The following is a 21,466-nucleotide window of genomic DNA, read 5'->3' as shown; positions in this document are numbered from 1 at the left end:
AATGCAATGTCCTCAGTGTGGAGCCCCGGCAAGTTCTAGATGACGTGTCGACTGATTGTACCAACCTGCCAATTCACACTCCCTGGTTTGCAGGGCAGGGGCAGGGGTGTCCCTGTGCCTCCCGAGAAATACTCCACGCCCTCCAGAGCTCTGGGCCGCTCTGTAAACCAACCTGCAATCCCAACTGTACCTCTGAGTCAGCACTGAGACTTTGGGCAGATTGCCTATAGTCTCCAGGGCTCAGGGCACCCTCCTGTGAAATGGGGGAAAACATTTGTCTCACAGCGGTGCGTGAGGATGAAATGAGATTATGATGATGGTAACGGTGATGATTCTATCCATCATTTACCCTGTGCCGGCTACGAGCCAAACTCTCTTCTAAACCTGTTATCTGGATTCACTATTTTAATCCTCATAATCCTCCCCCCTCCCACCTTGAGGAAGGTTCTGTTCCCGTCCCTGTGTTACAGATGAAGGGAGGTGCAGTTGACATCACGCACTCAAGAACGCACGGGTCCTAAGGGGCAGATCTGTGGTCTGAGCTCAGGTGGTCTGGCTCCGGAATTTGGCTTCCCAAACAGGGCACAGCAGCCCACGAGTGCAGTCATCATCATTAACAACAACCAGCCCCCACCAACAAGCTCACACGTGCCAGGCTCTGCGTTAACTGCCTGAACTCACTTCACTCCCAACGCAACAAGGACACCCTCATTGCAGTCATGCCGAAACCAAGGCTCCAAAGGCTAATGAGGTGCCTTGCTCAAGCCTGTGGACATGGAAACTGGGACTCGAACCTAAGGCTGTTTAGTCCCAAGTCTATTTGCTTTTTTTGTGTGTGTGTGTGGCGGGGTCGGGGGGGGCAGTTGTGCCTTGTGGCATGTGGGATCTTAGTTCCCTGATCAGGATGGAACTCGTGCCCCTGCATTGGAAGTGTGGAGTCTTAACCGCTAGACTGCCAGGGGAGTCCCAAGCCCATTTCCTTAATCATCTCCTTGGTTGAGTCAAATTCTGTTTGAGTCCCAAGCTACTAGGGTGAGGAGGCAAGTCCTGAAGTCCACTTAGAAAGCTATAGCTGGAATTTAAAAATAAAATAGGACGGACAGCATCAGCATATACTGGCCACATAGCACACGAGAAGGAATCGTGGAAAACTTTTATTCTAGCTATACATGTGAGAATGTGGTGTGTGTGTGTGTGTGTGTGTGTGTGTGTGTGCTGGATGACTGTAATATAACGTATCTTCCTATGTGCTGTCTTTATACAAAGTCGGGCCAACAGGGGTCCAAAGCCGCGGAAAGGCCCTGGCTCCGCTTCCTCACCGCTAATGTCCCTGCTCTGGGTTTTTGCCCCAGGTGAAGCCTCCCATATCCCCCTTCCTCCGCTTCCCCGAGGACCGTCTCCTTCTGAAACAGCCTCAGTTTCATTACTGGTAAGAAGCGTGTGATTTATGTTTAGTAATAATACTACATAAGATACTGAATTAAACATTTTGTGGTGTGTTTTAATAAACATGTAAATATTCATAAAAATCGCAACCTATGGAAATAGTCCCGTGGGCTCAGATGAACTCGGCATTCTAGGATTGTGAAGAAAGCATCTTCCCATGCCTGCAACCTCTGCGCCCTGGTTTGTGGGTTCACGCGGCGCCAATTGCCTCCTCCTTTCCTCTGAACCGCTGCATGCTCTGCCCTCCCCACGAGGGCCCGTCTCCTTCTCCAGCCGTGCAAACCTCCTATCCTCTCCCTCTTCTGCCCCAACAACCCCCAGGAAGACTGCACAAGCCAGGAACAGGCCTTCAGTCAGTGCTATGAGATTTTCCTTCTGCAGATGATGTGCTTTTTGAAAAGCGTAAGCTTTCTCCTATTTTTTTTTTTTTAAACTGGTATCACATTTAACTTTTTTGAATCCAAGATGCCTGGGAGAATTGAGAACCTGGAAAATGAATGTATTCTATAGAGAATAATCTCTTTCCCTTTCTTCTTCCTTTTTTCCCTGGTAAGGCTGGCACGGACCTCCTCGAGAATCCTGACGGGATGTGACGACACTGGGTCCTCAAGTTCCTTCCCTTCCTGTGGGCCCTGGAGTGGGACTGTGTCAAGGACGGCCATGCTCAACTCTTTGGGTGCAGAGGTGGGGTAGGGAATCCCCGAAAGCAGAGAGCCTCTCTCTTCCTCTGCTGGGGTCCAGGGATATTAGTCCTGTGGACCAGGAGGCCCAGCTGCAGTTGGAGCCATACATCCTCTGTGTATCAGGAAAGGGCCTGATGGAGTGGTCGTGGGGCAACGCCAACCCCAGCATGAAAGGTGGAAGAGGCATTATTGTTCATGTCGTAGGAACAGCCTGGTTCTCGGGGTAGCCCTGGACACCTTTCAGGGACCCCCCGAGTCACCACTCTCTGGCTCCTGTTGTATGTGACAACTTTCTCCAAATGGTAAGTCAGAGCTAGACTTACATGGGGTGGAGACCATGCCAGATGGCATTCCATGCAGCTTAGGAATGGTCTGGCCCACAGACTTGGCAATGCCCCTGGGTGCAGGCATGACCCTCTGGACAGCAGCACGCCCATTGCACCCAAGCTTGCCAGAGGGATAGAGAATGTGGACTTCGGTCACGAGTCTCTCCATGAGGCCAGTGTCCCAGGCCCAGAAGGCATGCTGGCAATCGAGGGGGAGTGGTCATACTGCTCCTGGTTGCCCCATCACAAACATGGGACCCTTAGCGCAGGGGCAGAAGACGTGTTAACTCTTGTTCTCAAGTGAGACCCAAGGGTGGTGAAGACCTCACAGGCTGTCGAAGCATCAGCCCTTTGATGCTGGTGGGATCCAGAGTCTGGAAGGTGGAGATGCCCTTCCTACTGACTACAGTGTTCTGTTCTCAGTCTTGGCCATGCCGCTGAACATGGCATGGTGGATAAGACTGGGGGCAATGGCAGAATCACTGATGGCAACTTATATCCACGTTGATGGTGACTTATATCCACGTTGGGTATTCCCAGGTGGCACTAGTGGTAAAGAAGTTGCCTGCCAATGCAGGAGACGCCTGAGATGTGGGTCCGATCCCTGGGTTGAGGAGATCCCCTAGAGGAGGAAATGGCAACCCACTCCAGTACTCTTGCCTGGAGAATCCCAGGGACAGAGGAGCCTGGCAGGTTATGGTCCACAGTGTTGCAAAGAGTGGGACGTGACTTAGCACTAGCACTAAATCCAGGCTGCCAGTGGTAAAAACAGCCCTGGTGACCTGACTCACCGTAGCCAAATCTATTTACGCCAAGCTTCATGACGTGTCTCCGAGGGATGTGGTTAACACAGAAACTGGGGCAGCTGGCTCTCAAGGGAGGGGTGGAGAGCCTCCTTCATTTGTGAATTGAAAGCTCTAAGTCCCTTCTTCCTACGGGTGAAGGGAGAAGGATTAGCTAAACAGATAGCCAGAGCCTCAGGGTGATCTCATTCATTCATTCACCACCTTCCACATGCCAGGCATGTGGTAGGTAATGGGTTACAAGAATCAACAAAACCAGTCAGGGTTCCTGTACTCATGGACACTCCAGTTTAGCAGGGGAGTGAGAGTGGAAGTGTCTGTCACTCAGTCGTGTCCGACTTTTTGTGACTCCATGGACTGCAGCCCACCAGGCTCCTCTGTCCACGGGATTCTCCAAGCAAGGATACTGGAGTGGGTAGCCATTCCCTTCTCCAGGGGATCTTCCCAACCCAGGGACTGAACTTGGGTCTCCTGCATTGCAGGTGGATACTTTACTGTCTGAGCCACCCTCCACTTAGCAGGGGAGACTGATGGTAAACAAATACACAGGTAAAGAACTTAATTATAATTGTACCAAGGTGCAGAAGAAGGCACGGATACAGAGAAGATCACCTGGACCGTGACTATGCACAGGATTCGCCCGGGGATCTTATTAAAATGCAGATTGCGAGTCTGTAGGTCAAGGAAGCTCCCAGGAGACGCTGACACGGCAGGCCCGGAAACCCCACTCCGAGTAGTGAGAGTTTAGACCACAGGCTCATAAGGAATTGCAAATTACTAGGAAGTCCCAGCTCTGGCTTCATAAAAATAAATCTTCATTCCAGAAGTCACAAAGCAAATGCATACCGGGGCCAAGAAGGGAATAGAAATGATCTAATGGAATATGAGGAAACTAGAGCTGGAGTCTGTGTGTGTGGACACACAGGTAGTGTGTGACTGTGTGTGTGTGACTGTGTGATGTAACTTACCCACCGACAGACCGGTGGGTTCATTCATTCAACAGTGCTTACCATGCACCCGCTGTGAACCAGATTTACAACTCAAGTCTCATAATTTGTTGTCTTATTGTTCCTTCCAAAGAAAGTACATGGGCTAAGGGGTCAAATTCAAATCCTGACTCTGCTGCACTGTAACTGTATGGCCCTGGGTCCATCGCTTCCTTTCCCTAAACCTCAGTTTCCACATCCACAAAATGGGGCACCATCTCATCCCTGTAGGGCTGCTGCAAAGCAGGTACCTACCAAATGGTAACTGATCAACACAGAGGAGCTATTATTAGCTTTCTATTCTCCTGAGGCTCTCGCTTAATCGACTTCCATTGTAAGCCCAATTTGAGTGTCCCCACATTTTTTTTTTACCTCTCCTTTCACTGGGAGGATTAAGAAACTAATGATTCTGAAGGCAGCCACCACTATTATGTTGCCTAATTGGGCCCCAGGGGCCACTTCCAACTGATCCCCATGAGATGAGATAATGCGAGATGTCTTGAGGCCGGTCTGTGCTGCTGAAGGTGCGTGCCTGTAAATTTCATCAGCTCATCTCCCTCCTGTGGGTGCTTTAAGCGGCACTGAGACCAGGGGCAGAGACAGCAGGAGGGAGCACTGTATGAGGAGGCCAGCGTGTGCACGTGTGCACCGTGCAGGTAGAGGAGGTCGTTTTGGGGGCATAGGCCCCCCCAGGAAGCCCGCTGAAAAAGGCTTCAAAATGCCAAAGGTCAGGTTGATCTGTGCCTCCCCCGGCCAGACCCAGGCAAAGCTCTGGGCAGCTCAACCTGGCTTGGGGAAATGAAGGAAAACCTGCCAGCCCCTGGCTAGAACCGGTGACTGAAACTGGAAACGAAACCACATCACCCCGGGGCAGAGGCGGCGCAGGCGGCCTGAGTGCATCTGACAGCTGCTTGTTTCACAGGGCGGTGACTTCACCTCTCCAAGGAAACACTTAATGAGATTATAGTCTCAGCTTTTGCAAAATGTGTCTGCATTTTAGAAGAAAAAAAGTTTTTTCTTTTTTCTTGATTCAGCTTTGCTTCCTTAGTTCCATAACTTTTTCCCTCCTCCTTCCAGAAGACGGGATAAAATTCAAATCCAATTTTGCCTTAAATGGTAACGAACGATAGCTTCTATTTCTCAAGTGGTTCCTACAAGCCAGGCACGCTGCTAAGGACTGCATGGGCCTTATCTCTTTTATTCCCCAGAACATCTTATTCTCAAAACCAAACCAACCTGAAGTTATCCATGGTTCCTCGTGCTAAGTCACTTCAGTCCTGTCTAACTCTGTGTGACCCCACGGACTGAAGGCTGCCAGGCTCCTCTGTCCACGGGATATTCCGCAAGAACAGTAGAGTGGACTGCCATGCCCTCCTCCAGGGAATCTTCCCCACCCAGGGGTCAAACTTGCATCTCTTATGTCTCCTGAATTGACAGGCAGGTTCTTTACCACTAGCCTCACCTGGGAAGCCCGTAGGCTACTCTATTTATCCACCACCCACCCATCCACCTAACCAAGCATCCACTTCACCTCCATTCACTCACTCACTCACCCAACCATAAGTAATTTTTAAGGATCTACCATAAGTCAGGCACTGAGCTGTGTGCTAATTAGGAACAGAAATTTAAACACATATGTAGGAATAAAAAATTGTCTTTGTCCTGAAGTAGACATCTAGAGCAGGGGTTATTAACCTTGGGTGCATAAAACTGGGTGCATTTGGAGAGCTTTAAAAACATCTCAGGACTTCTCTGGCAGTCCAGTGATTAAGACACTATGCTTCTAATGCAGCGGGTGGGGTTCGATCCTTGGTCAGGAGAACTTAGATCCCACATGCCTCGTGGGGCAGCCAAAAAAAAAAAAAAAAACCTCACCGCCTGGGTCACATTTCTGAACAACTAAATCAGACTCCTTGGGGGTAAGATCTGGACATTTGCATTAAATTTTTACCAAAAGACTTCCCAGGAGAGTCCAATGCGCACCCAGGCCCCAATGTCCTGGAGCCTGGTTCCCAAAGCATGGTCCTTGGACTGGTAACATCAGCATTGTCTGGGAATTGCTAGAAATGCAAATTCTTGGGCCCCAGCCCCAAACCATGACAGAAGCAGAAATGTGGGAATGGGGCCCTGCAACCGGTGTGCCAACAGAACTTCCAAGGTGACTTAGATGCACTGGAGAATGTGAGAACATAAACGTATCTCCTTAAAATTACAGAAATATACATTTATGCACATGTTAGACATAGAAGAAATCTTCAATAACAGTAACACAAAACATTGATAACAGTAGTTACTTCTGGGGAGGGGAGGAAACCACTAAGATTGGGTAAATGCAGCAAAGGTGAATTTGGCCTAGCATTCAAGTTTTTTTATAAGGACTGTGTTACCTGGTGATCAGAAACTGAATTGTCTTTAAAAAAAAAGCAGCAGCAGCAAGGGAGGGCGCTGCAGACAGGGGACACAGCTTGTGCTAAGGCTGTGAGATCATGGAGGGTGGAGCTCATTTAATCACCACATCCTATAGTCTTGCAGAATGCTGTGTCTCCTGTCTTGATTCCTTTTACAACTATTTCTTCTTCTTTTTAAACATGGTAAGTATCATTTTAAAGAACTGAGGTATAGTTGATTTGCAATGTTTCAAGTGTACAGCAAAGTGATCCAGATTTTCTTTCGTTATAGGTTATTGCAAGATATTGACTATAGGCACTTCCCTGGTGGTCCAGAGGTTAAGACTGCTCTTTCACTGCAGCGTATGTGGGTCGATCCCTAGTCAGGGAACTAAGATCCCGCAGGCCATGCAGCACAGCCAAAAAAAAAAAAAAGAAAAAAGCCTACTGGGACTTCCCTGGTGGTCCAGTGGTTAAGACTCCACACGCCCAATGCAGGAGTTCGAGGTTTGATCCCTGGTCAGGGAACTAGATCCTACGTGTTGCAACTAAGACATGGAGCATTGAAATTAATTAATTAATTTAAAAACCCAAGATATTGAGTATAGTTCTCTGTGCTATACAGTAGGTGCTTGTTATTTATCTGCTTTATATATAGTTCAGTTCAGTCGCTCAGTTGTGTCCGACTCTTTGTGACCCCATGAATTGCAGTGCTCCAGGCCTCCCTGTCCATCACCAACTCCCGGAGTTCACTCAGACTCACGTCCATCAAGTTGGTGATGCCATCCAGCCATCTCATCCTCTGTCATCCCCTTTTCCTCCTGCCCCCAATCCCTCCCAGCATCAGAGTCTTTTCCAATGAGTCAACTCTTCACGTGAGGTGGCCAAAGTACTGGAGTTTCAGCTTTAGCATCATTCCTTCCAAAGAACACCCAAGACTGATCTCCTTTAGAATGGACTGGTTGGATCTCCTTGCAGTCCAAGGGACTCTCAAGAGTCTTCTCCAACACCACAGTTCAAAAGCGTCAATTCTTTGGCGCTCAGCTTTCTTCACAGTCCAACTCACATCCATACATGACCACTGGTAAAACCATAGCCTTGACTAGACGGACCTTTGTTGGCAAAGTATTGTCTCTGCTTTTCAATATGCTATCTAGGTTGGTCATAACTTTCCTTCCAAGGAGTAATTTATGTATAGTAGTATGTATTAATCCCAAACTCCTAATTTATCCCTGCCCTGCCCCCCTTTGGTAACTGTAAGTTTGTTTTCTATTGACAAGTATTTTTTAAGCACTTACTATGCATCATACCTTGTTCTCACCAGATATGTAAGCAAATAAGTAGGTAAGATCTGCCTTCAGAGAACTTACATTCTGGTGGAAGGGCAGACAAAAAGCAAGGGAGCAAACACAACACGCCAGGCAGGGAGCAGGAATACAAACAAAATAAACAGAACAGCATGGCCGGATGTTCTGCTGACTTCCCCCTCAACCTGCTGCAGAACCTGACCTGTTCTCCCCTCCACCACCACCACCTCATGGAAGCCACCGTGGCCTCTCACTTGGGTTACTGTAACGTTTCTTCTTTAGCTCCTGGACTCCCATTGTGTGCATCCCCGGTCCTGTCTCACATGCAGCCTGAAGGATCCTGTCAACGTAGACCAGATCATCTCTCATCTGCTCTCAACCCTCCCATAGCTCCCATCGCACTCAGGGTAGAAGCCAAGTCCTTCCAAGGGTTCACGGAGTCTGATCCTGGGTGCCTCTCTGACCTCGTCCCCCTGCCACCGGTCCCTTGCTCACTGGGCTCCAGCCACACCAACCTCCTTATTGCTCCTCACGTGCTCTGGGACAGTTGCTGCCTCAGGACCTTTGCACATGCTATTTCCTCTGCTCCTAAGGCTCTTCCTCTCTGTCACCATGAAGTGCTCTCGCACACCTCCTTCAGGTCTTTTTTTTTCGTCCTTAAATTAATCTATTTATTTGGCTGTGTTGGGCCTTAGTTATGGCACATGGGATCTTCATCACATCATGTGGGACCTTTCATTGCAGTGCACAGGCTTAGTTGCTCCAAGACATGTGGAATCTTACTTCTTTGACCAGGATCAAACCCAAGTCCCCTGTGTTACAAGGAGGATTCTTAACCGCTGGATGGCCAGGGAACTTGCTCTTCCAGGTCCTTCTTCAAGTGTTCCCTTCCCAGTGACATTTCTAGTGCCCCTAACAAGAACTGCAATCCCATGTCCCTGCATTTCTTATCCCACCTTGCTTTCTGCCCCCCCAGCACAGTGTGTGGCACCATCCACATGCTATATATCTTTCTTATCTACTATTACCATCAGACCCTCGCCCTACCAGCACCCCAGGTTAGGCTCCAGGAGGCAAAGGTTTTGTATTTCCTTCCTAGTACTTACACAATGCTGGGCATGTGCTTGAGGAAAACATTTCTTGAATGAATAAACAAATGATTACTTCTGAAAGGAAAGACCTCTCTGCTAAGAACTGAAGGATGAAGTGATGGTCCTGGGATGGGAGGAAACCTGGTCCAAGCAGAGGAACAGCACATGTGAAGGCCCTGAGGGCGGAATCAGACTTGTCAGTTACAGCAAAAGAAACAAGCCCAGGGGCTGGGCGCCATGGCAGGGGCAATGGGGTGGAGTCCAGCCTGAGAGGCTGCCAGGGTCACAAAGCAGAGCCCCCGGCCAAGAGTAAGGAATTTAGATCTGATTCTATACTTTTTAAAAACACCAAGCCCTCTCCATGTTTTAAGTCATTTCAACCTCACATCAACCATGAGCTTGGTGGACTAATTATTCTACTTAACAGAAGAGGCAAATGAGCCCCCAAGAGATTAGGCCACTAGACGAGGGACTTTAAAAAGGTAGGACTTAAAGTAGGAAACACAATGGGAGCCTTGGGGGGTTTCTTGGGTTCGAGTTTCCCCTCCAGACCTCCTGGAGTGTAGGCCTTGTGGCCCATGTCTCCTGGGGTCCTCCTTTGGGGCGGATCCTTGTGGTCACTCTGTAACAGAAGGGGTGGGCCCAGGAGGAGGGAGACCAGAGGTCGGGCAGGAAGAGTAGCTGAGTCTGACACTTGAGGCCATAGCTAGAGTGGAATGTCCCCTGCTGAGTCCCAGAGCTCGCTGCCCACACCAATAATCAAGAGAAAGAAACATGTGTACATTGTCTGTGTGCGTGTGTGTGTGTGGGTGTGTGTGTGTGTAAACTGACCCTGCCAGCCCTGCCTGGTCTGAATTTGGAAGCAACCTCTCTCTGCCCCTTTGCTGACTCCCAAAGTCTTTCTCTTGGCCCCCGCTGACCCTACCCCGCCCGCTCCCCCCGGCATTGGAAAGCGTGCAGACAGCTCCAAGTCCCAAAAAAGGAGAGAGACGAGGTGTTTGTGGGTACTACCACTGGGGGTGAGGGGTGAACATCTGGGGTCTGAAGACCCTTAAGATCTTGAGTTTAGAAGCAGAGACTGGAGCCAGGGGACTGGGTTTAATTCCTGGCCCTACCACGAGCTGTGTGACTTTAAGCCAGTTACTCAACTCCCCAAGCCTCAAGTTCCACATCTCTAAAACGGGTTCATAACCAAGAATACTGCCGTGCGCGGCCATTTCCTTCTCCAGGGGATCCTCCTGACCCAGGGGTTGAACCTGTGTCTCCTGCACTGGCAGGCATATTCTTTACCACTCTGCCGTCCGGGACGCCCTGGAGTCTGATTCAGTTCAGTTCAGTTCAGTCACTCAGTCGTGTCCGACTCTTTGCGACCCCATGAATGGCAGCACGCAAGGCCTTCCTGTCCATCACCAACTCCCAGAGTTCACCCAGACTCATGTCCAGTGAGTCAGTGATGCCATCCAGCCATCTCATCCTCTGTCGTCCCCTTCTCCTCCTGCCCCCAATCCCTCCCAGCATCAGAGTCTTTTCCAATGAGTCAACTCTTCACATGAGGTGGCCAAAGTACTGGAGTTTCAGCTTCAGCATCATTCCCTCCAAAGAAATCCCAGGGCTGATCTTCTTCAGAATGGACTGGTTGGATCTCCTTGCAGTCCAAGGAACTCTCAAGAGTCTTCTCCAACACCACATTCAAAAGCATCAATTCTTTGGCGCTCAGCCTTCTTCACAGTCCAACTCTCACATCCATACATGACCACAGGAAAAACCATAGCCTTGACTAGACAAACCTTTGTTGGCAAAGTAATGTCTCTGCTTTCGAATGTGCTATCTAGGTTGGTCATAACTTTCCTTCCAAGGAGTACGCGTCTTTTAATTTCATGGCTGCAGTCACCATCTTCAGTGATTTTGGAGCCCAGAAAAATAAAGTCTGACACTGTTTCCACTGTTTCCCCATGTATTTCCCATGAAGTGATGGGACCGGATGCTATAATCTTGGTTTTCTGACTGTTGAGCTTTAAATCAACTTTTTCACTCTCCACTTTCACTTTCATCAAGAGGCTTTTTAGTTCCTCTTCACTTTCTGCCATAAGGGTGGTGTCACCTGCATATCTGAGGTTATTGATATTTCTCCCAGCAATCTTGATTCCAGCTTGTGTTTCTTCCAGTCCAGCATTTCTCATGAGGTACTCTGCATATAAGTTAAATAAGCAGGGTAACAAGATACAGCCTTGACATACTCCTTTTCCTATTTGGAACCAGTCTGTTGTTCCATGTCCAGTTCTAACTGTTGCTTCCTGACCTGCAAACAGATTTATCAAGAGGCAGATCAGGTGGTCTGGTATTCCCATCTCTTTCAGAATTTTCCACAGTTTATTGTGATCCACACAGTCAAAGGCTTTGGCATAGCCAATAAAGCAGAAATAGATGTTCTTCGGGAACTCTCTTGCTTTTTCCATGATCCAGCCGATGTTGGCAATTTGATCGTTGGTTCCTCTGCCTTTTCTAAAACCAGCTTGAACATCAGGAAGTTCATGGTCCACATATTGCTGAAGCCTGGCTTGGAGAATTTTGAGCATCACTTTACTAGCGTGTGAGATGAGTGAGATTGTGCAGTAGTTTGAGCATTATTTGGCATTGCCTTTCTTTGGGATTGGAATGAAAACTGACCTTTTCCAGTCCTATGGCCACTGCTGAGTTTTCCAAATTTGCTGGCATATTGAGTGCAGCACTTTCACAGCATCATCTTTCAGGACTTGAAATAGCTCAACTGGAATTCTATCACCTCCACTAGCTTTGTTTGTAGTGATGCTTTCTAAGGCCCACTTGACCTCACACTCCAGGATGTCTGGCTCTAGGTCAGAGATCACAGCATCGTGATTATCTGGGTCATGAAGATCTTTTTTGTACAGTTCTTCTGTGTATTCTTGCCACTTCTTCTTGATATCTTCTGCTTCTGTTAGGTCGATACCATTTCTGTCCTTTATCGAGCCCATCTTTGCATGAAATGTTCCCTTGGTATCTCTAATTTTCTTGAAGAGATCTCTAGTCTTTCCCATTCTGTTTGCTGCTGCTGCTGCTGAGTCACTTCAGTTGTGTCCGACTCTGTGCGACCCCATAGATGGAAGCCCACCAGGCTCCCCCGTCCCTGGGATTCTCCAGGCAAGAACACTGGAGTGGGTTCCATTTCCTTCTCCAATGCAGGAAAGTGAAAAGTGAAAGTGAAGTCACTCAGTCGTGTCTGACTCTTAGCGACCCCATGGACTGCAGCCTACCAGGCTCCTCCGTTGATGGGATTTTCCAGGCAAGAGTACTGGAGTGGGGTGTCATTGCCTTCTCCGCCCATTCTGTTTACATAGGTTCAAATTTGGCAATCACTAAACTGTCATCTCAATCAAGCCACTTAACCTGTGGAGAAGGACATGGCAACCCACTCCAGTGTTCTTGCCTGGAGAATCCCAGGGACGGGGGCCTGGTGGGCTGCCGTCTATGGGGTCGCACAGAGTCGGACATGACTGAAGCGACTTAGCAGCAGCAACCTGTGTCTCACCTGTAAAACAAGTGTCCACTTCTTAGAGTTACAGACACTAAAGTGTTAATACACATTAATGCCTGACATGTAGCAGGTGCCAAGGGTTCGCTCTGACACTGATGGAGGAGAAGAGGATTCATTTAGATTTCTATTGTTTTGAACAGGGCCTGAGACGGAATAGATGCTCACAAAAACAAAGGGCAAGAGGGGGTGGCAGTCACATTCGCCACAGCTGCCCCTCAGTCCCCAGTGGTGGCAGCCAGGTTCCCTGGTAGGGACAGAGGCCCAGCACTTCTAGAGCATTCGGCATCTCCAGAGAAACTAGAAATCTAGATTTTTATGCACACTCTCTCAATTTTTACAAGTTACCTTTATTTAAAACACAGTATAAATCAGACAAAGACGTACCTGAGGGCCAGGCTTGGCTGTGAGCTGCCAAGTTTGCAAGCACGGGTTTGAGTCCACTGTGACTATCTGTTCTTTTCTCTTTGGCCATGTTGTGTGGTATGTGGGACGTGATAGTTCCCTGACCAGGGATCAAACCCGAGTCCTCCGCATTGGAAGTGCAGAGTCTTAACCCACTGGACTTCCGGGGAAGTCCCCGTTGTGGCTATTTGATTCAATGGATGTAAGTTTATTTATCACACTTCCAATCGGGTGGCTCAGACGGTAAAGAATCTGCTTGTAATACATGAGACTGAGGTTTGACCTCTGGGTTGGCGAGATCCCCTGGAGAAGGGAATGGCTACCCACTCCAGTATCCATGCCTGGAGAATCCCATGGACTGAGGAGCCCAGCGGGCTAAAGTCTATGGGCTAGCAAAGAGTCAGACACGACTGAAGGACTAACCTTTTACACAACATCACCTCATTTGATCCCTGCAGTAAGCACCCTACGAAGTGGTCATGTTTCCCAGCTCTCCATTTGACAGGTGAGACAGCTGAGGCCCCAGAAGGTTGAGCTATTTGCCCAAGGTCACTTGGCTGGGAGTCAGTCTGGGATCCTCCCCTCTCAGCAGTCTATGTCCTTTTCTGTTGCTACTGGCTCTGAAATGAAGAGTCTTTAGTTGACTGGTGCCTTCAGGCTGAAGGAAAAGGAAGACGGTCTTTGAACAGGGTTCCGGAAATTATCTCAAACTCTCAAAGAGCTCAGGGTGGCTTATCCAGATGCTCCACAGGCCTGGGAGGAACGAGGCTGTGTTGGTCTACTATGTAGCTTTGGCACAGGAGCCCAGACTCTCTTGATGGTACTTTCAGCAAGGCTGTTTCAGCTTCACGACCAGCATGTAAGACATTACTGACTGCTGTCTTGGTGACAGCAGTAATCACTCCCCAAAGCCTGGAGTTGCTTAAAAGCAAATTCCTTCTGATGTTATATTCAACTAGAACCATGTCTCTTTGGTTTTCCATGACAATTACATAGCACTGTGTCCCCACGAACTGGCCTCAAACACAAACAATGAAGGAGAGACAGCCAGGGGTCTTGGAAAACCAGCAGCAAATCTCAAAGCTGCTCAAACAAAGGGTTAAGCTCAATGGTTAAACATAATAGCTTAATGCCTTTTGCTAAGTAACTCTGAGCTTTACCAGGAAGGCTGACAGATCCCAAACAGTGCAAACAATAGCTGGAATTGTTCTAGTGAAAACTCGTCCGACTGCATCATTTGCCAATAATTTTTTAAACAGCTTAACTCTCCTCTGCTTCCTTGACTCCAACCCGACCTGAAAGCAAAAGCCAGATGACTTGTTGTCCCAACGTCAACCCCCCCGTAAACAGGATGCCTGCTTGGATGGGGCGGTGGTAGGAGAGGTCCAGCCCCAGAGCCTGCAGGACACACCCGGGGCCGGGCCTGGAACCTGAAACTGACTCATGCCTGTGGAGGTGTCAGCATTTCTTGGAACTGGAGACCAAGACAGGAAGTTCAGAACACGAACCAGCATACTTTTACCTTTAATGACTAGACAAAATTGTTAGCAAAGTACAAAGTTTTGGTCCAGAGTCAATAATCTAATTGGATGGGAAGAGAAACTGTCGTAATGACGGTACTTGGGAGAGGATGCGTGTCTAAGGCTGTCAGTCTCTTACCGTGTTCCGTGGGCTGAACGGAACCACCACCAGGCCCGCTAAAGCACACAGCAGGAGGCCTACCTTCTCTGTCACTCAGAGTCCAGACATCGGCGTCAGCACGGCTAGGCTTCAGTTTACCCGGACGATCACTGTTTACAGTAAGGCTGGCTGAGACCAGTAGTTCTAGCATTTCCTTGTACCTGCAAGAAAACAAAGGGAAATATAATTTATTCATTAATTATGCATGCCTACTAATGATTCCCATTTCTTTCCCTAAGAGTATAAATATTAAAGCTGATTACCTAAACTCAGCCATCTTATAAATTCTACATCATAAAAATTCACTGAACTTTTCATCAGAGGGAAATGAGGAATTGAAATGAAGTACTTGCTCCCCTCCAGAGAATACACCCACTTGATTAAAACTTTCTCCTCCTTCCTCCTGTATTTTGCCATTAGAAAAATTATATTTGGGCCTTTTAAATGTCATCTAACTAAGCTGGAGTGAGCCAGGGAGACTTTCCAGTAGAGGCAGAGAGAAACAGGTGGCGAGGTAGGATTGAATTTGGATTCCTACAAGCCAGAGGCATGGAGAGAAAGTGGCGTTGACTGCAGTTAAGAGAGACTGAATGTGGTGTTACATGTCACTTATGCAAACGGAGGAAGGCTCAAAAGATGTCATGGATATGTAAACGTCCCTCTGGCAGCAGAGCACTCAGCCCAGCACTGTAGTCCCCATCAAGAAAGAATACACTAGCTCCTGAATTACCCAGGATTTTGATAAACGCTACGGAGGGAGGGTTGGAGAGGGCAGCAAGGAAAAGGGACAAATCTCTCGGGGTCATTCTCATTTTTTAATGAAAAATTTTATAACTCTTGCACCGCTGCTGCTGCTGCTAAGTCGCTTCAGGCGTGTCCGACTCTGTGCGACCCCATAGACGGCAGCCCACCAGGCTCCCCCGTCCCTGGGATTCTCCAGGCAAGAACACTGGCGTGGGTTGCCATTTCCTTCTCCAATGCAGGAAAGTGAAAAGTGAAAGTGAAGTCGCTCAGTCATGTCCGACTCTTCTCGACCCCATGGGCTGCAGCCCACCAGGCTCCTCCATCCATGGGATGTTCCAGGCAAGAGTGCTGGAGTGGGGTGCCATTGCCTTCTCCAACTCTTGCACTAGGTCAGTACTTATTCTTAAATTTCTAGCCCCACTTTGGTTAGGTCATTCCCTAACCCAAACCTCATTCGGTTTCTTTTTTAAAAAATTTATTTTACTGAAGTATGGTTGACTTTTTCTATTGCAGGATAATTGCTTTATAATGTGGTGGTGGTCTCTGCCATGCATCAATGGGAATCAGTTATAATTATATACACACCCCTTCCCTCTTGCACCTCCCTCTGCTCCCCACCCCTGCCTATCCCACCCCTCTAGGTCATCACAGAGCACCAGCCTGGGCTCTTTGTGTTGATTTACAATTTGTGTCAATTTCTGCTGTACAGCAAAGTGATTCAGTTATATATATATATATACACATATATATGTATGGCATATATAATCCTTTGGCATATTATTTTCCATAATGGTTATCACAGGATATTGAAGATAGTTTCCCTGTGTATACAGTAGGAACTTATTGTTTATCCATTCTATGCATAATAGTTTACATCTGCTAATCCTAAACGCCCAAACCAGCCCTCCCCCAATTCTTCTCCTTCCACAACCACAAGTCTGTCCTGTCTCTGAGTCTGCTTCTCAAAGATACATGCATCGTCTGTGTTCACGGCAGCACTGTTTACAGCGGCCAAGACACGGAGACAACCTAACTGTCCATCGACAGATGAACAGATGAAGAAGATGTGGTTCACACACACACACAATGGAATACTGCTCAACCATAAAAAATGTGTCATTTGCAACAACATGGATGGATCTAGAGATTATCATACTAAGTGAGCTAAGGCAGAAAGAGAAAGACGAATACCATACGATATCATGTATACGGGGAGTAAGGTTTTTTATTAATGTATACAACGTCAAACACAGCAATTTTCAAAGGACTGAACTACAACCAATAACACGTGACACTGATTCAAGTCGTCCTCAGAGAAAGGCTATGGTAGTCACTGCACATTAGTATCCAAGGTCATCCTTGGCAGGATCCATCGTTACTGTGTTAATAGAACACAGTGTACCAATCAATGGCAACATGGTTATGAACTCACATTCCATCCTGAAAAGACTGTGGATTCAAATTCCACTTCACTACTCAGTACCTTGAACGAGTTAACCAAACGGCTCTAAGTCAAAGGTGTTCTCATTTGAACAATGGGGGTTATCAGTATCTCCATTACAAGGTCATGGTGAAGATGCAAAGAGATGAGACACAAATAAAGGACCTACCAGGCAGCAACCTAAATGCCCATTCTCTACCACAGGAATGAAGAATACAGGTAGAAAGGTCTCACAGTGGAATACAATACAGCAATGAAGAAGATTGCCCTGGAGCCCCACTCAGCACGATGAACAGTTTGCCAGACAAAGCCATGGGCAATGAGACAGAGGGTACCCAACATACGATACCATTCTTATGAAGTTCAAAAGTATACAAATCAATATGACACACTATTCAGGGAGAGGTACAATCAATAAAAAAGATAATAGTATGTATAGGAAGGATAGACACCTGTTTCAGGAGACTGGTTAGCTAGGGGCCATCAGGGGATGAAATTTAGAAAGAGGTACCCTGGGGCTTCAACTGTGTTTGCAACAATGTAGTTCAGAGGTTGACACAAACTCTGACCCATCCAAATCCAGCTTATCTGTTTTTATGTGACCCATGAACTAAGAATGTCTTTCATATTTTTAAATGGTTGAAAATAATCCTAAGAAGGATAGCATTTCATGACCTGTGAGAATTATGTGAAATTCAAATTTCAGTGTCCATTAGTAAAGTTTTCTTGGAGCATAGCCCTGCTTGGCAGGTTACTGTATCCTTCACGGCTACTTTTATGCTGCAATTTCTGTGTAGAGTAGTTGCCATAGAGACCCACAAAGCTGAAAATATTTCATATCTAGCAGTAAAAGTTTGCCACCCCCCTAAAAACAAGGAAGCTTGTTGCTTCCTCTAACAAGCAAGTGGTGGAGGGCAGGAGAAGGGGGTGACAGAGGATGAGGTGTGAATGGCATCACCGACTCAATGGACATGAGTTTGAGCAAGCTCCGGGAGACGGTGCAGGACAGGGAAGCCTGGCATGCTGCAGTGCACAGGGTCGCAAAGAGTCGGACATGACTTAGCGACTGAGCAACAAGTGGTGGCTTAGTCGCTATGTTATGTCCGACTCTTGTGACCCCATGGACTATGGCCTGTCAGGCTCCTCCATCCATGGGATTTCCCAGGGGATCTTCCCCACAAATTGCAGGTGGATTCTTTACTGACTGAGCCACCAGGGAAGCTCTCATAGGGTTACTCTACATCTCTGCATGCCCAAAATACTTAATAATTTATAACAAAGAAAGAAATCACTTATCCCAGGACTTGCATATAGGAAGTACTTTATATGTGCTACCACATATAAAAAGAGAAAATTCCACACAAACTAGCTCCTAGTGTTTATGTCTCCCTGTTAGCTGACAAACATTTGGGTCCTAAGTGTTCCCATGTATACATGGGTCCTGAGATCCGGTTTTTTTGTTCCTCAAATGCCACAAGACATTCCAGAAAGAGGCCTCTGTATCTCTTTAATATATCAAAACATATTGCGTGGAGAGTGGCAAATAGCAGACACTGAACTTATTGTCTGACCGTAGGTGTCAGAAATTTGCATTTTATCCAAACTCATTCCCTTCATTCTTTTTGATATATGCAAATAATTGAAGGTTAAAAAATAGACAATGTTGTAAAAAATTGCATTGGTCTCTAGACATACAAATGCTCTGAGTGTGGGTATGGAAAGCAGCAAATTGTTAGCTAAATGACCAAATCCAGTGAAAAACGTAAGGAACTGTTTTACATCTTCTTAGGGTTTAAAAATATTTGAAGTAGTTGCCAATATTTAAAAATGAGGTGATTTCACATAAGAATCTAGAGTTTCAGCTTCTCTTGAAGAATTAGAGGAATACTGACCGTTTCTGTATTGCAACTATCAGTTGGCTGCCCACTTTGGCCAAGGCATATGAGCTCGTTTGCCACAGTCCCCACCACTCCCTAGTGTCTTATATTTGACCTTTCTTTTTCCATCTCCTTGTATTTCCCCGTGGTCTTACAGGCTTTTGTGTTTGAGCTCCATGGATTATGTGCCATCAGACAAGCCTGATGAGGAAAGAGACAGCAATGTGACACTTTTGGCCTCAGTCCCATAGCTTATGGTTTTGTTTTTTTTTTTTTTTTTTACTGAGTATTACTGTCAGATATGCAGATGACACTACCTTTATGGCAGAAAGTGAAGAGGAACTAAAAAGCCTCTTGATGAAAGTGAAAGAGGAGAGTGAAAAAGTTGGCTTAAAGCGCAACATTCAGAAAACTAAGATCATGGCATCCAGTCCCATCACTTCATGCAAAGAGATGGGGAAACAGTGGAAACAGTGGCCGACTTTATTTTCTGGGCTCCAAAATCACTGCAGATGGTGACTGCAGCCATGAAATTAAAAGACGCTTACTCCTTGGAAGGAAAGTTATGACCGACCTAGATAGCATATTAAAAAGCAGAGACATTACTTTGTCAACAAAGGTCTGTCTAGTCAAGGCTATGGTTTTTCCAGTAGTCATGTATGGATGTGAGAGTTGGACTGTAAAGAAAGCTGAGCACAGAGAAATTGATGCTTTTGAACTGTAGTGTTGGAGAAGACTCTTGAGAGTCCCTTGGACTGCAAGGAGATCCAGCCAGTCCATCCTAAAGGAGATCAGTCCTGGGTGTTCATTGGAAGGACTGATGTTGAAGCTGAAACTCCAATACTTTGGCCACCTGATGCGAAGAGCTGACTCATTTGAAAAGACCCTGATGCTGGGAAAGATTGAAGGTAGGAGGAGAAGGGGTGACAGAGGATGAGATGGTTGGATGGCATCACCGACTCGATGGACAAGAGCCTGGGCAAACTCCGGGAGCTGGTGAAGGGCAGGGAAGCCTGGCGTGCTGCAGTCCATGGGGCTGCAAAGAGTCAGACATGACTGAGCGACTGAACAACAAGAAGAAGACATTGCAGGGCAACTAAGGCAGGACTCAAAGGCCCAGGGTCCCAGAGGTGAGACGTGGACTGAGCTAAGTCTGGCCTCAACTACTGTTCCCGTTACGACATTTGCCAATTTATAAGCACAGAAGAAAAAAGAAGCAGCTTAGAGTTTTCCAGTCTCAATGAGCTGGGGAGACAAAAACTGGAGTTCAGGTTACTAAGGCAGCTAGGACCCAAGGAGCTAAGATCTTAGAGATGTGAGAACCACAGAGAAGTCAGCCTGACGTCGTTGACAGTCATTACCTTTGAGACGTTTGCTGAAACCTAACCTGGGTGGGGTAAGAGTCAGAGAAGCAAAGCAGAAAGGTGGTGGCTAAGAAGGCAAGGAATGAAGCAGAGATTTGGCAATCTCCCAGTACCAGGGAGACAAAATTGGAGTTCACGGTCCATCAAGATGAGACTCCTTGGTAAACAAATCGGCCTTTTCATGAGACCTCTGAAAAGTCACTCCCTTGGAGTAAGGACCAACCAAATAGATCCTGTTTTGAATCATTTAAATCTCTTATTAGATCAAAGTGATTTGCCTCAACTGTCACCACTTGCCAAAGAGCAACTTTTCTTTTGGGGAAGATGTCATCTTCCAAAGTTTCCAAAAATTTTTCCTGCACAATGCTTAGCATGTCACAAAAACACAGGCATGCAAGAGACAAAACCAAACAGTCAAAAACCAAGACAAAAAAACCAAACTCATATATAAGATTCGGATATCAGAGTAACTAAGCAAGGACTTCTCAGCAACCTTGATAATGTGATCAAGAAAAGAGATTTACAATGGAAAATGCTACTAGAGAACTAGAATTCCTTAAAAAAAAAAAATCAAATGGAAATTCTAAACCCGAAAAGTACTATAACTGAAACTGAGAACTCAGCAGAGCCTTTGAAGCACAGATTGGATATAACAGAAGAAAAGAATGAACTGAGATGTAAGTCACTAGACAAATTTCAGAAAGAAGGTTGGAAAACAAGTTTTTAAAAAAGCATAAAGTAAACATCGGACATCAAGTAAAGTCTAACATACATGTAATAGGACCACAGAGGAGAGGAGAGAGAGAACAACTTAGAAACAATATTTAGTGATAAACTCACTGAAAACCCTTCAAGATTGATGAATGACATCAAGCCAAAGCAATGAAGAAGCTCTGTGAATCAGAAGCAGGATAAACACAGAGAAAAATACTCCAGGGCATATCACAGTCAAACTACACACATGTAAGAATATACTAATCTCAAAAGCAGTCAGAGGGGGAATAAGGCAAATTATTTTTAAAGACGGTCTAATAAGACTTCTCAACAGAAATGATGGAAACCAGAAAACAATGGAATTTTATCTGCCAATGCGAATACTATGCCAACAAAAATCCTTCAAATATGAAGACAAAATGAAACAAATTAAGATCACTTGCCACTTAATTTTGCTACAAAATTTAGATTACTATAGCAAATAGACTTGCAGTACAAAATAATACTCTGGAAGCATAAAAATTCAAGGAGGATGAAAATCAGAAAATGAAGATCATGGCATCCGGTCCCATCACTTCATGGGAAATACATGGGGAAACAGTGGAAACAGTGTCAGACTTTATTTTTGGGGGCTCCAAAATCACTGAAGATGGTGACTGCAG

General features: G+C 46.6%; 1 protein-coding gene across 4 annotated transcripts in view; it reads right to left on the bottom strand.

Annotated features, from left to right (window-relative positions):
* The window catches only part of EYA2 (EYA transcriptional coactivator and phosphatase 2), a 262,777-nt gene that overhangs the window by 161,797 nt on the left and 79,514 nt on the right, over window positions 1-21,466 (bottom strand). For 3 of the 4 annotated variants that reach the window (XM_061437833.1, XM_061437832.1, XM_061437831.1), the window contains exon 2: window positions 14,707-14,825. In XM_061437833.1, coding sequence (XP_061293817.1) covers window positions 14,707-14,815 — 109 coding nt within the window. In that variant the 5' untranslated portion in view covers window positions 14,816-14,825. Of the gene's footprint in view, window positions 1-14,706; window positions 14,826-21,466 lie in introns of those variants that run through there. The other variant, XM_061437834.1, reaches the window with a different exon arrangement.

Source organism: Bos javanicus, chromosome 13 (assembly GCF_032452875.1).
Source record: "Bos javanicus breed banteng chromosome 13, ARS-OSU_banteng_1.0, whole genome shotgun sequence".
Classification (NCBI taxonomy): Eukaryota; Metazoa; Chordata; class Mammalia; order Artiodactyla; family Bovidae; genus Bos; species Bos javanicus.
Note: the sequence above shows the minus strand (reverse complement) of the source record. Positions and strands in the feature narration are given on the sequence as shown.